Source organism: Bicyclus anynana, unplaced genomic scaffold (genome assembly GCF_947172395.1).
Source record: "Bicyclus anynana unplaced genomic scaffold, ilBicAnyn1.1 scaffold_101, whole genome shotgun sequence".
Lineage (NCBI taxonomy): Eukaryota > Metazoa > Arthropoda > Insecta > Lepidoptera > Nymphalidae > Bicyclus > Bicyclus anynana.
The window spans coordinates 326-18,544 of NW_026441282.1; the positions used below are offsets into that span (position 1 = coordinate 326).

The following is an 18,219-nucleotide window of genomic DNA, read 5'->3' on the forward strand; positions in this document are numbered from 1 at the left end:
AAACGCCGTACATATTTCCAGCGCAGGAGTCGAAAGATAAGGATTGCAAGCCTTACTCTTCACTCGCGTACTGACCTGTACCGCTCAGAAATGACGGCATAGTGCTCAGAGTTATTTTCTGATATAGTAACCGCCTTCTAAGCGTTATTCTTGTTGGTTCATTTCACATGTAATTTTTGTTCAAGGACTTGTACTCTATTATTATTCATCATTATCGACCCATACTCGGCTCACTGCTGAGCTCGAGTCTCCTCTCAGAATGAGGAGGGTTATGCCAATAGTCCACCACGCTGGCCCAATGCTGATTGGCAGACTTCACACAAGCAAAGAATTAAGAAAACTTTCTGGTGTGCAGGTTTCCTCGCGATGTTTTCCTTCACCGTTTGAGACACGTGATATTTTAATTTTTTTAAATGCACACAACTGAAAAGTTGGAGATGCATGTCCCGGACCGGAATCGAACCTACGCCCTCCGGAGGCAAGCAGAGGTCATATCACAGCTATTGGTACTATTGGTATTATTGGTATTGGTATTACTATTACCAACAGATAAATATCAATCCAAAACTGTCTGACTGTCTGAGCTGTTACCTTTTTTCAAGGTTGTGCCAAACATGAAGTGGTTTTTGATGCTTCAACTACTTTAGTTTTGATTTTCAATTGTTCAGGTGGTTGAAGCATCAGACACTACAATAGTGCTTACTTAGGCATTGTGGTGTATGGCACAATTTTTTAAATAAATGTTTTTTCTTTCTTCTTTCTTTCTTTCTTTCTTTATGACAAATGAATTTCAAAAGCAGAGCCTGTGAGAAGTCATACCCCTTATAGTGTTATATATTTTTCATGACCCTGGCACAGATTAATCTTTACTAATATTATAAAGCTGAAGAGCTTGTTTGATTGAACGCGGTAACCTCAGAATATACTGGTCCGATTTGAAAAATTCTTTCAGTGTGAGATAGCCCATTTATCCAGGAAGGCTATAGGCTATATATTATCCCCATATTCTTACGAAAACGGGAACCACGCGGGTGAAACCGCGCGGCATCAGCTAGTCAATAATATACAGATGGACCACACTAAACACGACGGTGTCGTAAATTTTAAATTAAGTACTTTCGAAAAAGGTCTATTTTCTTAAATAAGTTGGAAACTATTTATTTAAAAATTACAAAAAATATATATTTGAGATCCTCTTTACAAGCTCTTTCATTTGATCTGTCACATGATGCAGTTAGAAAATTGTTTTCTTTTGTGTGTTTCCATCTTGCCCCCTATAAGTGACCTTCATATCCAAAAAAATTATATTTCTGAGGATTTCTAGGCCAATTGTCGTTCTATTTGCTTAAATAACTTTAAAGCTATTTATTTTTAATTAAAAAAAAAATATTATTAAAATTTATACATGATGAACTTTGTAAAAGATTTTTTAACTTTCTATTTTAATAAGTGCCCCCCCTTAATCAAATTTTACCTACTCACTATACATCCATGTATTTGGGTCACAAGAATTGATATCGTCATTCTAGATGTGATAGCTCGTACGTGCTAACTGACGAACTTTACAGGAGAAACAAGAAACATCTTTTAGGTATCACTACAAGTAGTTCTTCTATGCGACCAAAAACCTGATGAAAAAAACAAAAAACAAATGAACCTTGGTGGCGTCACGACTCGACAGGGAAACAGTTATAAAAGAGAAAAATAAAATAAAATACATAGATAGCAATACAGAAAAATTACAAATGAAATGAAAAATAAAAAATATAGTATTAGTCAAGAGTCATCCATACTATTTATAAATTTAGAGTAAATGGTAGGCATATTATTAAAATGAGACAGCTTAATACGAAATGGTGAAAAGAGTAGGTCGTCTAGGGTTACAAATGTTTTTTTTTTCCTCGTGCCGATTTTATCTAATAACAGTATCACATGTAGACCGACGATATGTGCATCAAATTCCAACTTGATTGGTCCAGTACATTCGGAGAAAACAGACAGACTTTAAAATAAGGGTTGCGTTTTTGTACTACGTACGTTCGGAACCCTAATTCTTGGCGGTTGAAAAAATGGGAATTTATAAAATATTTTGGAATAAAAAAAAGTTTTTTTTTTTGATCCGGCTTACCTACATTATATGATAATGGAACTTTTTATTCTAGATAGTTTCATAACCATCGGGTTTTTTTTAAATTTTTTGTTATTAACTTCATGGAACTTTAAAAGCGTTAGTTTCTAGCATTTTCTATGTTCTTTGTGACTGTAGACCTAAGTATACTGTTACAATTCCAATTTGATACCTCCAGGCATTCTCGAAATATGGGTCATGACAGACAGACAGACGGACAACAAGTGATCTCATAAGGTTCCGTTTTTTCTTTTGACCCTAACCCTAAAATATGTCCAGACGTACAAACAGACAAGTCCAATATATAGTACACATATATATTAGTATATATATATAGTAGTGGTAGATATAGAGATAAGGAGTACAAATATACTTGAAACTTCTAGACTTGTATATTACTAAAAAAAGTAAAGTACCTAACTAAAGTCGTTAAAGTGTCAACATTTTAATTGAACTTTAAACATTTTGCTTGTCGTAGACTTCAATATGTTTGCTCCGTGTTTACTGTTGTTTATTTTGGGTACCATTAATGCTGACGAAGGTGAGTTGAAGCAATTATTAATTATTTTTTGAAATATGGCATGATTAGCCGTGTTTCATAATAAATGAATATTTCTCACGATAGTTTATATTCTAAAAAGTAATTATTTAAATTGATTTCAGCACCTTTACATTGCGACTTCGACCATACACTCTGCGGTTGGTGGAATGACGAAAATGCTGGCGCTGAATGGACTAACCATTTAAGTAAGCCACTGTTTAGACGGAATTCGACAAAAAAAAACTAATTTAACTTCTATGTTAGAACGTTTCACTGTTCCCGGAATTGCAAAAAACTAATTTTTCAAGTAAAAATAATAAAACCGAATTTTGGCGATTGTAATATTGTAATGTAGTATACTTAATTTTAATTGATGAGAACTTTACTATATACATATATAAGTACGAATCGTTGACTATAGAAAAGTGTTGTTTTAGATTTTTTTTTAATTTTTTCTCTTCGTAAGTAAATCGGTTCAGCCGTTCTCGAAATTTGCGCTTAGCAACACATTTAGCTATTCATTTTTTATTTAGAGAGATAGTTAAAATCCTATTATATTATAAATGCGAAAGTTTGTACGGATGTTTGTTTAGATGTTTGATACTCATTAACGCCGTAACAACTGAACCGATTTTTGCTGAAATTTAAAACACAGATAGATAGTACTCTGTATAAACACATAGGCAACTTTTAATCGATGGTTTTTGCGAGATTTGCGAAAAACTGATGGTTATGATGGTACGAATATTTGCTACTCTTTCACGTCGCGACTACTGAACCAAATTCGATGAAATTTGGAATTGAGATAGATTATAGCCTGGATTTACACAATAAGGCTTCTTTTTAACCCGCACAAATTAATTATTCCTGCGAGAAATAAAATTTTTGAAAAGTCGATGGTATTAATGTTTGTTATTGTTTCACGCAAAAACTACTAAATGGATATGGGTGGAATTTTGGAATGGGCACGATTTATAGAAAACTTAAGAGTGTGCAATATCTAATTTGGTGGTTACAAATGGTTCTGGATCTCAGATTCTGGAAAAGTTAGGAGCCTGATATTTGTTTAAATGATATTTCAAAGTGTTAGCTTCGTTATGACTATACAAAATACACAATTTCTAAAACTTTTCTCGATAGTTTATTTTTTTGAAAAATACATGTTTTGCTCACATTTTGCTTTCAATCTCAGGAAAAGCAAACTTATTTTCTTGAATTTTTGTTTTGTATAGAAAATTAGGTATATATCTTAAACATGGCCATTTTGTTTTTCGTTGTGTTGTTTAATTTACTTGCAATTAGGTAAAAATGGTTTTGGCGCTCACGTCATAAAATTTGCGTCGCGCGTCAATCGCTCCGTGCTTTTCACACACGCTTGCGCTTCGAATTTCAACCATATCATACCGAAAATCTCACGGGCATCAGCTAGAACATAACGTATTTACAGATGTTAAAGGGATCTTCGCCAATATTGTTCACGGCAGAAACATGGCACGCCTCATCTCTCCCATTTACGACCATGGCTTAGTGGAGGATGGCTGTTTATACTTGGATTGCGGTTTTTATATTAGGTAAGTGGTATAAGTTAATTTTATTTTTAATTATTTATTTATTATTATACAAAAACATATTTATTATATTATATATTGTATATTTAACAATTAAACCTAACCACAGTGCAACACAAACCACAGATGGTTATACTGTGCACTGGTTATTATTATATAATATAATATTTTAGCAGACTCAAAAATGATTACAAAAATAGAAAAAACTAATGTCGAACAAAGGTTATGATTCACAACATTTGTTAGGACAACTTAATTAACAAATCAAACTATAACCAAAATAAGATACTACAATGGCAGAGAATGACCTTGAGTGGAGTCACGCATATGAACGATGTGTGTAGGGTTAAAGGCGCCTTTGACAGATATCTAACACTCCCCTTTTCCACTCAAATCACGCTCCCCGCCTATCCCAAGTAACCTATAAAGAATTACACAACAAGAGATGTGGATGGCTCGAACGCCACGAGCACACTGAAGCCGTCCGTACCGCAAGTCGTTGCACCGCGGCGATAACAAATATTCAAGAAAAAAAATAATTGACAAACAAAAAGAGAAGAAAATCAATGAACAATCATTGGCAAATATCATAATTATAGAGTGAGTGAACCTCTGCTGCGACGCTACAGAGACTGTCCCAAAAAGCATTCCTTTATTTAATAACATCTTACTAAATCTTTGTGACCCCCAATATAACCAATATTCCAGGACCCTTCCAATCCACCAATTCCAAAGTTAATACCTACTTACTGATTATAGCGATATAGCATTCAGAGTCTACCAAGTACCGGTGTCACTTGGAGTGACCGGATTATTCACGTCTACCGAAGAGATAAAAAGAAAATATATTATACATGAAGCAGAACGTGTTAACGTGACCAGCATTAGCACGGTGTATCTATATCCCGTCTCAATGTTTCATCCAGGGTATACAGAAAACTTCCAGGTACGAAAATAATTGTTTTAATCCACTCTTAATAATTACGAGCAGATGCCCGCGACTTTGTCCGCGTGAAAATCGATGTACACTTTATTATTTATCTGTTCGCATGTTTTATATATAATAAAAAGCGTCCAGTAATCATTTTATAAAATGTTTTATGTTCTTGGATAAAATGCCCAGCCGAAGCCGCTTGGAGAATGTATTTTTGCCTTGTATGTTCGTTATAGAAATAAAAACTACTCGACGGATTTTAACGAAAGTTAGTGCTATTATTCTTTATAGTCCTGGACAGGTTTACTTACTCAGGATAGTATACTTTTCATCATGCTACAATCAATAGGAGCATAGCAGTGTAACTTACACTACTAGCTACTAGCTACTTGGAGTAACTTCTTCCTAACATAGGAAATGTTAGGAAGAAGTTACTCCATTTTTACAGCGATACTACTATTAGTGCTGGATTAAATAGATCTAAGGGCAGACGAAGTCGCGCGCATCCTAATAATATAATCGGTCTCCCACCACTCACTTGACAAATAAGGCAACGCCCAAACTGGCGTGTCGCCATGTCGCGGCTATGTCGTGTATTATAAAAGTATATTTGAACAATAAATGAGATATAATGAAACATTCGTATGGATATAAATATTTTATTTAAATATTTAACAGATCGTAATCGAAGCTTCCTGTGAAAAGGGAATCGTCTTTATAAATGAAGCTGAAATATTTCGAGGAAGGAAGTGCATTGAAGCTGCCAACGCATCTGTTACCCCTCCACCTGGTAAGACTCCTTCCTGTCAGTGCCGCCCTGTACACATCAACGCGAGCACGTGTTGTCTCATGTGCCTGTAAGTACACCAGCAACCGCGCCCTTCACACCGGTACACTGCAATGACACTTCCTGTCAGTGCCGCCCTGTACACATCAACGCGAGCACGTGTTGTCTCATGTGCCTGTAAGTACACCAGCAACCGCGCCCTTCACACCGGAACACTGCAAGCGAAAGTACTTCACCGCATCCGGTGACAAAGCTCCTCAAGTTTTGTATAAATGAGTTAATAGTTAATAAAAATCAATATATTCAAACCTAGTCATGATCCCCATTATCCACTGTCAAAGCTAATAAAAGTATATGTGTGACATTCTGTTGTTTGGCTGTTGAAATAGCAAAAGCAGTTAAATCGGAAATCATTATATTATAACCGTAATATAGTTATATCTCTAAGATATAATATGTATATACCAAATACATCCTAACGGATAAAGGTATCTAGATAAAAATTGGCATTTTTCTACTCAGGAATTGGTTTCTGCAATATTCAGTTTTAAATTGCTTCGTTTAGTGCTAACTGTACAAAAATATTTTTCAAAAATAACCTCAATCTCAACTTTTTCAACCTTCATAACTTTTATCTGCGACTGCTTAGCTGTATGTACCTTTGTTTTTATGAAAATAGAAAATATGTACCATTTAATGACATATATACCATTTCTGTACAGTCTGGGGCACACTTCCATACAATTTTTGATTATGTCCTTTTATTAATAGAATTTATTTTGTTTAGGTACTACTCAAGTATATTTTGAGAACCGAAACAATAACCTGCAAACGGTTACAACATCGCCGAACACAACAACAACGTAGTCAAGTCATCAGCTCCGCCGGCAATAACAACGTTCTTTCCGGCAATGGGACAACTTTCAGGCCTAAACGGTAATTAACTATGTATTCTTAGTATAACATTTAAAATTTTGTATGTTCCACATACTCGTATATAAAGCCTCAATAGCTCAACGGTAAGAGCGAGCGGACTCATCACCGAGGGGTGATGGTTCAATCCACGCCTCGTTGGTCTATTGATGGAAATTTTTTTTTTTTAGATTAGAGGGATTAGGCCAATAGTCCACCACGCTGGCTTAATGCGGATTGGCAGATTTCATACACGCAGAGAATTAAGAAAATTCTCTGGTATGCAGGTTGTTATTCCTTCACCGTTTCCGTATCTGAAAAGTTGGAAGTGCATTACCCCGGACCGGAATCAAACCCACACCCTCCGGATTCGGAGGCAGAGGTCATATCTGGGCTATCCCGGCTCATCGTATATCATAGACCAACAACCTTGAAATGATCTCACAATTATTTGTGATGTGTTCTATATTATAATTTCTAGATATTTTTCTTATAATTGAATGTATCTCATTTTAACGTGTGCGTACGACAATAATTGACAAACGGGCGGGGATCGAACCCCTGACCTCTCGGTACCTACTGAGTGCGGCTCATATATCACGGAGCTACTGAGGGTTTAACAATGTTATCTTATTTGCTGTTACAGGTACTCAGCCTAAAGTTGTGGAGTAGACTTATCGAGTATACTATATTATTTTCCAAACCATTTAATAATTTCTAAAAGTAACTATTGTGTTACATTTGTGGTTGTGGTGTTAATTAACCTTCGATAATTACTAAAAATACATTTTTATTAATATTAATAAGATTATATTTGTGAGATGTATGTACAGAATATACAACATGTACCCTTTTCGAAATTTGCATATTCAAATAAATAATTAAGGTACTGTTACACATACTCTAAAATAGCATGCTAAAAACGTGCTATTAAGTATGCTCCACGCGAGCATGCTTATAGTTTACATTTGCTAGCAATAAGCATGCTATTTTTAAGTATGCTCCTGAATAAGTATGCTCAAAGCAAACATTCTAGTTAAACATGCTAATTTGTATCTATCGCTTTCTGTCTATAGTATCGTGTTAGACAGGAGAGAGACTGATCTACTAGCATACCCAATAACCTGTTCAGACGCGCTTAAAGCACGCCAATTTCTATCCGCGCAGCAAGTAGCATGCTCATAAATCGCACGACTGTTGATTCTTGAGCATGCTCGAAATAAGCATGCTCATTATTAGCAATGTTTTATTTTTTATTTTATTTTATTGAGGGCTTACAAACAACATCATAGTACATAATCATATTATCATAATAGTAATATAAATAAAAATTATAACTATGACACCAGCTTCGGAAACCACAGATTACAATACTATAAAGTAGACTCCTAAATATTTTATATAAAATTATTACAAACAAATTTTAAAAAAATTAGAATAAAAAATGAATAAAAAAAAATACTTAAAAGAAAAGACTAAAACTAAATTATTAATTAACTAATAGCTATAAACTCTGTAAGCGTTTTATAACCAACCTCTAGAAGGTACCTATAGTCTATTTTTTAATTCCGTAGAATTCTGACATTTCTATTTCCGGTTCCATTTGTCAGTTACTTTTAAAATTTCAATTGCCACAAACCTTTTTTCTGCTGTTTGTTTCATCAAACCAAACTAAAAATCATTCTTAATATAAAATATTTTGCTGTTTTAGGAATTTTCCTATCAGCTAGGAATTTTCCTAAAACAGCAAAATATTTTATATTAAGAATGATTTTTAGTTTGGTTAAACATCATAAGTGATTATAGAAAGTTTTATTTATTAATTTCATAGACATCCTCAGTAATAGAAGTATCGTTAACATTGTCAATTAAGTGGTCAATTGTGGTGGTGGTGGTCCTCGCCACATGACCCTTAACCACTTGCTAGGCCCACCTCGATTGGGTTGAACTCGCAGTATTAAGGGGTAAACGAATAACAGTGATACTCTGTAGTACTGCTAAGTTATCTATGATGAATTTATTATACATTTATGTTGATGATTTAATATCGAATTATAGTTATAGATACAGGTGGGATAAAAGTAGCCCAACGGTGGTTCTAGGTAATGTACCTTAATTGAATCTTAGGCCTGTGTAAATTTCATTATTAGTATCGAAAGAATAAGTTTCGTTTTCAACTTATGTTTTTTTATGGGAACATATAGAAACACCGGAAACAGAAATTGAATTGTCAGAATTCTACGGAATGACTAAATGTAGATACACGTGTAGAAAAAATATCAATATTATTGAAGCACTCATTGTGGGATTGCGTCATTCTATATAATGGAGAATGTTTGCCCGCATTTGTACGGCAGTTGGTGGTAGCAAAGAGCTGGTGCGTTCGAACACTTCGCATTCGATCCCTGAGTGGTACTTTGTAACAAATTTTGCGCGTTAGGGCTACGCAATCGTACTTTTCGGACTACTACACAAACGTTTAAACTCATTAGTTTTATGTAAAGGGGAATGTCCACCAGCCCATACAACGTCGGCCCATGAAACCCAGTTACGCCCCCCCATAAAAGTATATGGAGATGATAATATGATGTATAAATAAGGATTTGGTTAAATATTTTTTTTAATAAAAGTTTGCTAGATATAGAAAAAAATACTTTATTTTATCACTCTCACTGCTCAAAAAGTACACCGGAGATGAAGTAACATTAAAGCTCTACATGAATAGATTTATTGTTTCTAAGTGTCTAGTTAATTAATATATCTTAATTAGTACCTCGTATGTTCTTTTATTTACAAAAACAGCCTTTCCTATGATGCATGGGTCAAAGCTAGGATTGTCGTAGGAATACGGTGATTCTAGTCGTTTGACTGGACAACGCACAATAATTTTAACAAAAATTGTTTCATCATACAGCCAGTTGAAACGCCTTTACACCGGAGATTCCGCAACAAATGAACAGAAAAACACCTTCTACCTTTGATATTCCAACGCAGAAAAATCTATTTTACTCATTGAGTTATTAGCTTTCTTCTCAAAATATCCCATATGATGATTATTATCACTTTTTAGTGTGGTTTAGTTAACTTTATTTCAAAGAACTTTTATTTGTGGAATGTGATGAATGCTTTCCATCTGTTAAAAAAATAACTTATTAAATACTTCATTACATTTTTGTTGATAACTAGCTGACACCCCGCGGTCTCACCCGCGTGGTTCCCGTTACCGTAACTGACGTAAGAAAGTATTTGTTTCCGCCTGCACCACCACATAGAATTTAGTCAGAACTTTATACAGATACTAGCTGACGTAGCGCGGTTTCACCCGCGTGGTTCCCGTTCCCGTAGGAATATGGGGATAATATATAGTCTATAGCCTTCCTGGATAAATGGGCTATCTAACACTGAAAGAATTTTTCGAATCGGACCAGTAGTTCCTGAGATTAGCGCGTTCAATCAAACAAACAAACAAACAAACAAACAAACAAACTCTTTAGCTTTATAATATTAGTATAGATTGTGATACCTACTTGTTTTTCTCTTTTCAGTTCATTAAGCAGTCGGCTTTTTTGTTTTTAAAATAATATTTTTTTTTTCGAACTTTTTAGATTCATCAATTTTAAATATATATAAGTCAGTACAGACAATGCCATTCCTGACTTGAATACTTTCTGGTTTACTTCGATGTTGACAATATAATTGATACGCTTTTTTTTGATATTTTGTGCTAAAACAATTATATAAACATAATATAATATATATACATTTTTAAAATTGTCTTTTTACAACCTTTCATTTGATATATTATCATCATATTATTAGGGTAAGGTAAAAAAAACTTACCCACCTCCCACCTTTTTTTTATTTACGGGCGCCATTTTGAAAATTTAAACAGCCTATGTCGCTACCACAATTCCAATGAACTCAATGACACCTCATATGTCAAAATCCGTCCAGCCGTTAGGGCTTTAGCCTCCTTCTAACGCAGTTGGGTAAAAACATAGCCTACAGCACTCGGGGACTTAGCTTCCAAACAGTGAACGAATTTTTCAAATCGGTTCAGAAGTTTTGGAGGCTATTCAATGCAAACAAACAAATGATCAAATATTTCCTCTTTATATATAAGTATAGATTAAAAATGAAGGACATTTATTATCATGTAAAAAAAGGGCCGCCAAAAATATTTCGTAATAATAAATATAATATCGCTCACTTCCTCTCTCGTAGAATATGTAATTCCCAAAAAACTATAAGTATGCCTTTGCCTATTTAAACTAATATATTTTATAAATTAACATTTTTTTTATTTTATGGTATTGTCTTCATGGAATTGTAAAAAAAAGAAAGAAAAAATAGGTTAATTAGAGAATTATGCTACACAACACAATTTGTTCTATTAATCGTCACGACAATATCCTGCGATGTCTGGCATAAACCAGTAAAGGGTTACATACTTATTTACTTTAATTCTTTTGAAATAATATTCATTATCTCCCAAGAAATGCAACACTTATATGGGTAATAATGGCAGTTAGATGACGTTTTCAATACTGTAATCGATTTGACGTTTGCTGTCAATTGTCATACTTGCTTTATGGGCGGCATCTTGATATAACTCAAAAACTTGGGTTTTTATTTTATTTATTTCTTTTTATTTAGTTAGATTTGTTCACTTTAATTTATTTTAATAAAATCCTTGTATTTTTAAAATTTTAATAATACGGGGTATTATTTAGTAGTATTATTTACCTATAAGAAGGAAAACTTCGCCACACGATGTTGGAATTCAATCTGCTTTTCAACTAGAAATCTCTTTAGCAGTTTTTTAAATGCGACTTTAGACTTAAGATTTTTCAATGGAGGGGGAATTATGTTATTATTTTTTTTAATTATTTCAACATTTAGTGGCGGAGTAGGTAAATGAACCTCTAAAGGCGGCAGTACGGTGAGGTGGTATCCGCAATTGACGATTTTTTGAATAGCTTTGACGCTAAAAGCGTTAGTTTCCAGCGGTTTCTATGTCCTGTGACTGTAAATCTGAGTATACTGTTTGAATTCCAACTAGATACCTCCACGCATTCTCGAAATATGTATCTTGACAGACAGACGGACGGACAACAAATTGATCATAAAAGGGTTTCGTTTTTCCTTTCTGATGTACAGAACCTTAAAAAAGGTCCAAAAAAAAAATATTTATTTCAGTAACATTAATCAGTAACAAATAATAAACGTGTGTGTTAGTGTGTGTTTGTGTGTGCGTGTGTGTTAGGTTAATCTTGTACTCGTATTATGTAATACGCTTCAGTAGAGATTCAACTTAACTTGTCCAGACGCACAAACAGACAACTCCAATCTATTTTACGGTATACTTTTGCCCGCGAGTGATATGGAGATAAGGCGTACATATAAATATGCCTAAAACTGCCAGATCTGTTTATTACCATACCAACAGTCGTTAAGGTGTCAACATTTTACACGAATTTGCGAGTTTTAAACATTTTGCTCGTCGAAGACTTCAATATGTTTGCTCCGTGTGTATTACTGTTGTTTATTTTGGGTTCCATTAATGCTGACGAAGGTGAGTTGAAGCAATTCTCAATAATCTTTTGAAATAAGACAATCTAATACAGTCACTTATTATAAACTAAAGACCATAACACGAAGCAGGTTGAAGGATACTTTTTCTCGCAAAAATAAAAGTTTAATTAAAGCTGTTCCCAAAAGAACCACGTGAAAGGACTGTCTGAAAATACTTAATCTTAATGACTATAACGGCTTAAGTAAATGCATCACCGTCTTGGCACCGCCTCCAAATTGATCAGAAGCTAGCACATACAATGTTATTTTTTACTTTTTACCCGACTGCAAGAAGGGTTATGTTTTTCGCGCGTATCTTATATGTATGTATGTATGTATGTATATATGTATGTATGTATGTATGCTTGTATTTAATATACTTTATTACCTCTTAGTTAGATTTGTCTCAATAACCCAAGTGTTCGCGCCAACGCTTCGAAAACTAGAACGATGTATGGGAATGACATTTGCTAACGATAGGTCACTTGATTCAAGATCTGTCATTCCCATACATTTTTCTGGTCTTCGAAGCGTTAGCGATTGTAGAAAGAGAAGCAACTTGCCACTTGGCTAGGGAGGCAGTTCCTTTCATTAGCTTATATAGCAAGGTGAAGGACAAATATTTGTTTAATATTCTTACATATGCTCGGCACAGTTTACACAGCTGTTCCAGCAGGCTGATTCGATTCTAATTGAGATTCTATGTAAAAATGTCATCCGGTGCTTACTGGTGAATATCAAGCAGTAGATAAATGACATTTTGTCAATTAATTTAATATTTAGATGAATAGGTTGATAATAAAGACTAAAATAGAAAATAGGCCAGCTGGTTTTAGATTTTAATAGGTCGATAATAAAAACTAAAATAGAAAATTGGCCAGCTGGTTTTAGATTTTAATAGGTCGATAATAAAAACTAAAATAGAAAATTGGCCAGCTGGTTTTAGATTTTCATATGTCGATAATAAAAACTAAAATAGAAAATTGGCCAGCTGGTTTTAGATTTTAATATGTCGATAATAAAGACTAAAATAGAAAATAGGCCAGCTGGTTTTAGATTTTAATAGGTCGATAATAAAGACTAAAATAGAAAATAGGCCAGCTGGTTTTAGATTTTCCCATGAGGTGCGTGCTTGACTGTAGTGTCTAGATCGTCATAACTTGATTATGAAGTGGGATCGTTACGACTACTAACTTACAACTAAATTCATACCAAGGGATGCTATTATTTCTTCTGTATCTAGAGTAAATACCCGGCCATTCCGAAGAGCTTATCATACTGACTCCTCGCCTATATATTGAACTAAAGTGTCAAAAGAGATGGTCCAAAATTGTATGGAGCCCAGGATCAGTCATTGTACCCTGGCGGAAATGAAAGAAAATATTTTTTTAACTATTTTCAATTATACAAATCTACGAATTTACTTTAATTCTTTCGAAACAATATTCATTCTCTCCCTTGGGTAAATAATTCTATTAAAGAAATAAATATTTTTTTTTTATATATAAGTAGTTACATTTGTTCACTTATTGAAATTTTAACGAATACCCTGTATTTTTTAAATTTTAATCATATTATATAAGGGTATAAGAGTGGACCTGAAATGGACCATCTCCTTGTTATATTCGTCGTCATCAACCCATATTCGGCTCACTACAGAGCTCGAGTCTCCTCTCAGAATGAGAGGGGTTAGGCCATTAGTCCACCACGCTGGCCCAATGCGGATTGGCAGACTTCACACACGCAGAGAATTAAGAAATTCTCTGGTATGCAGGTTTCCTCACGATGCACACAACTGAAAAGTTGGAGGTGCATGCCCCGGACCGGATTCGAACCCACACCCTCCGGAATCGGAGGCAGAGGTCATATCCACTGGGCTATCACGGCTCACCTTGATCATCACCCTGATAATAGTTATTATCACCCATCAAAATATGTAAAATATTATTATATCTGACCTCTAAAACCCCAAGTCCTTTACGACACATATCCTGCAACAATTTCCATTAAAAATTAGGGTAATTGATAAATTCATCATTGGAGTAAGAAAATAATATCTGGTAAATAGTGTATCTTATCGACCACTAGGACGCTGGTGTCCCTGTATGTTTATGACGTCATTACACTATCATAAACCTAAACAATGGTTTGATGATTGTATATAATATTAATTTACTTTTAAAAAATAACGTTTTTTTTTATTCTTTTACAAGTTAGCCCTTGGCTACAATCTCACCTGATGGTAAGTGATGATGCAGTCTATTTAGAAATTTAGAAAACCTCATTCAGAAAATAAATAAATAAATAAATAAATAAAAGTTGAAACTTATTAGTCGAAATACAAGCTCAAGGCACTCTGCAAGGTCTATTTACAACCAAGTATAGTATACGCCAAACTTCGAGTCCGCTCTAAGCTCGAATGTCCACGCAGTTGATAAGAGTTCCTCGTTTACCTATTACGATTACGAAGTTGTTGCATAAATAAGAGGGTATTTGATGACTTGAGCTCAGTTGTATGTTAAGAACCTGGAACACCGTCACGCTGCCAGTCGCGTTAGTGATTTGTTGTAATTATTTATCATAAATTGTTTAGTGTTGGCATGGAGAACATACAGGGTAGGTTGGGGATGTGATTATTTATGCATTCTAAAGGGATCCCTCAAACCTACACCAAGGTCACAAGTCCTGGGACCTGCTTGAGGTGTTTCCTCTACCACAAGATGATCATACAATTACTGTCGCTGCTACCTGTCAAGTCATACAGTATCGGTGCTTGCTTCATTATGCATTCTGTGGTGTGTTGCACATTGCAATAATCAATGTCAGAGCGGACTCGAAGTTTGGCGTATACTATACCCAATTATACTACGAATTACACGAACAGCAATTCAAAATTCAAATCCTCCTTTTAATTATTATATTTAATTCCTTATTTATATGTTATATTATTAAAATACTTCTGAAGGTAATTCTTTTATTTTTAATTTATCATGTCACAGACATAGCTCAACGAGTTGCGAAGCTGAAGTGGCAATGGGCGGGGCACATAGTTCGAAGAGCCGATGGACGTTGGGGTCCCAAAGTGCTGGAATGGCGACCCCGCACTAGTAAGCGCAGTGTTGGCCGACCCCCCACCAGGTGGACTTACGACATCAAGCGAGTCGCAGGGATTCGCTGGATGCAGGTGGCTCAGTATCTTGATGTTTGGAAGTCCCTACAAAAGGCCTATGTCCTGCAGTGGACGTCCATCGGCTGATATGATATGATGAATTTATCATGAATACACGGCTTAAACTCACGTAGTACAACGTCGTAGAATGCCCGACTGGTTTCGAACCCATATGGGGGCCCTTAGTCATGAGCTGGTTCTTTATCGATTAAAAAAGTTTGGATTAGCCGTATTTCATATTAAATTAATATAAATAATACTCATGATAGTTTATTTTCTAAAAAGTAATTCTTTTAATCGATTTCAGCATTATTAAGTTGCGACTTCAATAATACATACTGCGGTTGGTGGAATGATGAAAACGTTGGCGGTGAATGGGAGTTCAAGTCAGATGGTAAGCCACTGTTTAGACGAAATTCGGTAGAAAAAGTAATGTTAGAACGTTTGTAAGGTATTCAAAGACAATTTTGGGTTTCACGAATACTGTATTGTGTAATTTGCCTATGTCATTCTAATATATGATCAAACGAACTTCCAAGTGAAGTTCGATCATTATTATATGAGTTGCATCCTCAGAATATATGACATACTTCCCTTATTTATTCGGTAACTATGCGTATATAATTTTTATAGAAAACTAAAATATGTAAATCAAAAATGTACTTTTTATTACACCGCCACCTCAGATTTCCGTCTTGCTTAAGTGTGTCCTAGCATAGGGACTGTAAGGCCTAGTTCTGACTACTTTAGTATTTTAGTCATGTACGAACAATTGTTTGATTTACCATAAATCGTTTGAACTCCACTAAAATACTAAAATACGCCACAGTATGGGCAATTTCGATCACTTATCTCAGCTACTTTTATTTCATTTCATGTTACAAACTTGAAATTTGGCAGAAAGGTAGTTTATAGCTGGTAAATGTTTTTTACGAACCAGTTTTGCGACAGGGCCGGATTCAGGGCATCTAAAGACTTTGTAATTGTAATAAAGTTCTTCATCTTTCATTGTACTCACTTGAAATGCAAAATGGTAGTTTATAGTTGGTAAACGTTTTTTACAAACCAATTTTGCGACAGGGTCGGATCAAGGAGGTCTAATGGGTGTCGCAAGTTTGTATCAAAGTTCTTCATCTTTCATGCTACCAACTCGAAATTTGGCATGAAGAAAGTTTTTACTTGGTAGACGTTCTTTACAGGCCAATTTTGTGACAGGGCCGGATTAAAGAGGTCTTAAGGTACTCGCGAGTTTAAAAGAAAGTCCTACATTTTTCATTCTACTAACTTGAAATTTGGCAGATAGGTAGTTTATAGTAGGTGCGTATTAATAAATTATAATTATAATAATATATAATGTATCGATTTAATATAAAACAGGCGAAAATATAAATAGAAGAGAGTGAAATAGGATAAATAACACATTTATAAAAATCGGTGCGTGTATTAGCAAATCCATAAATAGGTAAAGAAAGTTTACACCGATTTGTCGCGGACGAAGCCGCGGGCGTCCGCTAGTGTATCTTTAATCCAATTTATTAAAACTGTTAAATCTTCGTCTTGCGAATCATATTCAGTTTACTTCATTGAAATGTAAATCCAACAACTAGCAATTCTACACACACTACGCAAGTTGAAATATTGGCGATAGTGGCGCCCTGTAGTACATAACGAGTGTCAATTCATTGTGTCCTCATTAATAAACTAGCTACCGAGCAAGACTGTCTTTCACTCGCACCTTACCGATATACCAACTGGCGACGAGTCGTGGTAAAAAAAAAAATAAAAAATGAGTTCTTATCTCGGAAACTTGGCCTCTTTTGACATAAAATTAATGAGTGGGTGTTTCACAGTAGATTAACACAGTTTATAAAGTTAAATGAAATCTCTGATGATAGTCAAAGTGCAGTGTTATTGACACATCTCTCGGATGACTCACATCGGTTAATTCGAAATTTGGTGCACCCAAAGAAGCTCGAAGCATGTAGTTATACTGAGCTGGTAGAAGTGCTAAACCAGCATTTTACGTCAAAAAGGTCGACCTTCGCAGACAGGGCAAAATTCTACGAAGCAAGCAGATCGGACGGTGAGAGTATCGAAGAATGGGCGGCGCGGCTAAGAGGGTTGGCCGTTTATTGTGACTTCGGTGCAGAGCTGGACACGCTCCTGCGCGACCGTTTCGTTCTGGGCTTCCGAGCAGGGCCGGAGCCTGAAAAATTTTTCGAATGTGATTCGAAAACGCCTATTATAGTAGGGGAGCCCAGGATGCTAAATTTGCAGTTACTCGAGCGTCATTGAGACCAATTACATTTGGTAGATTAAATAATAGGAAGAATAAATGGTTATTTACTTTTTCCGCTTTTAGCGGTGGAAAAAAAAACTACAGACTTTAAAAACAATTTTTATTACTTTAGCTTACTGAAATTGTAAGAAAATTTTAGCGATTAATTAGGGGATTATTTCCTTAAAAATAAGTAAAAAATTAATCGCACTCGTACCTCGAGCACTAAAATATAAGGGTTTAATTTTGTAACTTTGAAACCCTCCCATTCCATTACGTTACGCTCAAATCGTCACATTTTCGAACTGTGCAGTTTTTAGCTATCAAC

At 34.9% G+C, this 18,219-nt stretch overlaps 1 protein-coding gene across 1 annotated transcript; it reads left to right on the forward strand.

The window, feature by feature from the left end:
* The first annotated feature begins 2,517 nt into the window (after positions 1-2,517).
* Positions 2,518-8,526, forward strand: LOC128199835 (uncharacterized). The gene is made up of 7 exons (XM_052891010.1): positions 2,518-2,669; positions 2,792-2,875; positions 4,117-4,240; positions 4,997-5,183; positions 5,850-5,961; positions 6,746-6,894; positions 7,517-8,526. Exons 1-6 carry the CDS (start codon positions 2,615-2,617, stop codon positions 6,823-6,825), a joined length of 642 nt encoding a protein of 213 aa, XP_052746970.1. The 5' UTR covers positions 2,518-2,614; the 3' UTR covers positions 6,826-6,894; positions 7,517-8,526.
* The last annotated feature ends 9,693 nt before the right edge of the window (positions 8,527-18,219 follow it).

Coding starts and splice junctions, on each gene's coding strand:
- LOC128199835 (XM_052891010.1), top strand. CDS start 2,615: ATGTTTGCTCCGTGTTTACTGTTGTTTATTTTGGGTACCATTAATGCT. Junction 2,670..2,791: donor TACCATTAATGCTGACGAAG/GTGAGTTGAAGC, acceptor AATTGATTTCAG/CACCTTTACATTGCGACTTC. Junction 5,184..5,849: donor GGTATACAGAAAACTTCCAG/GTACGAAAATAA, acceptor AATATTTAACAG/ATCGTAATCGAAGCTTCCTG.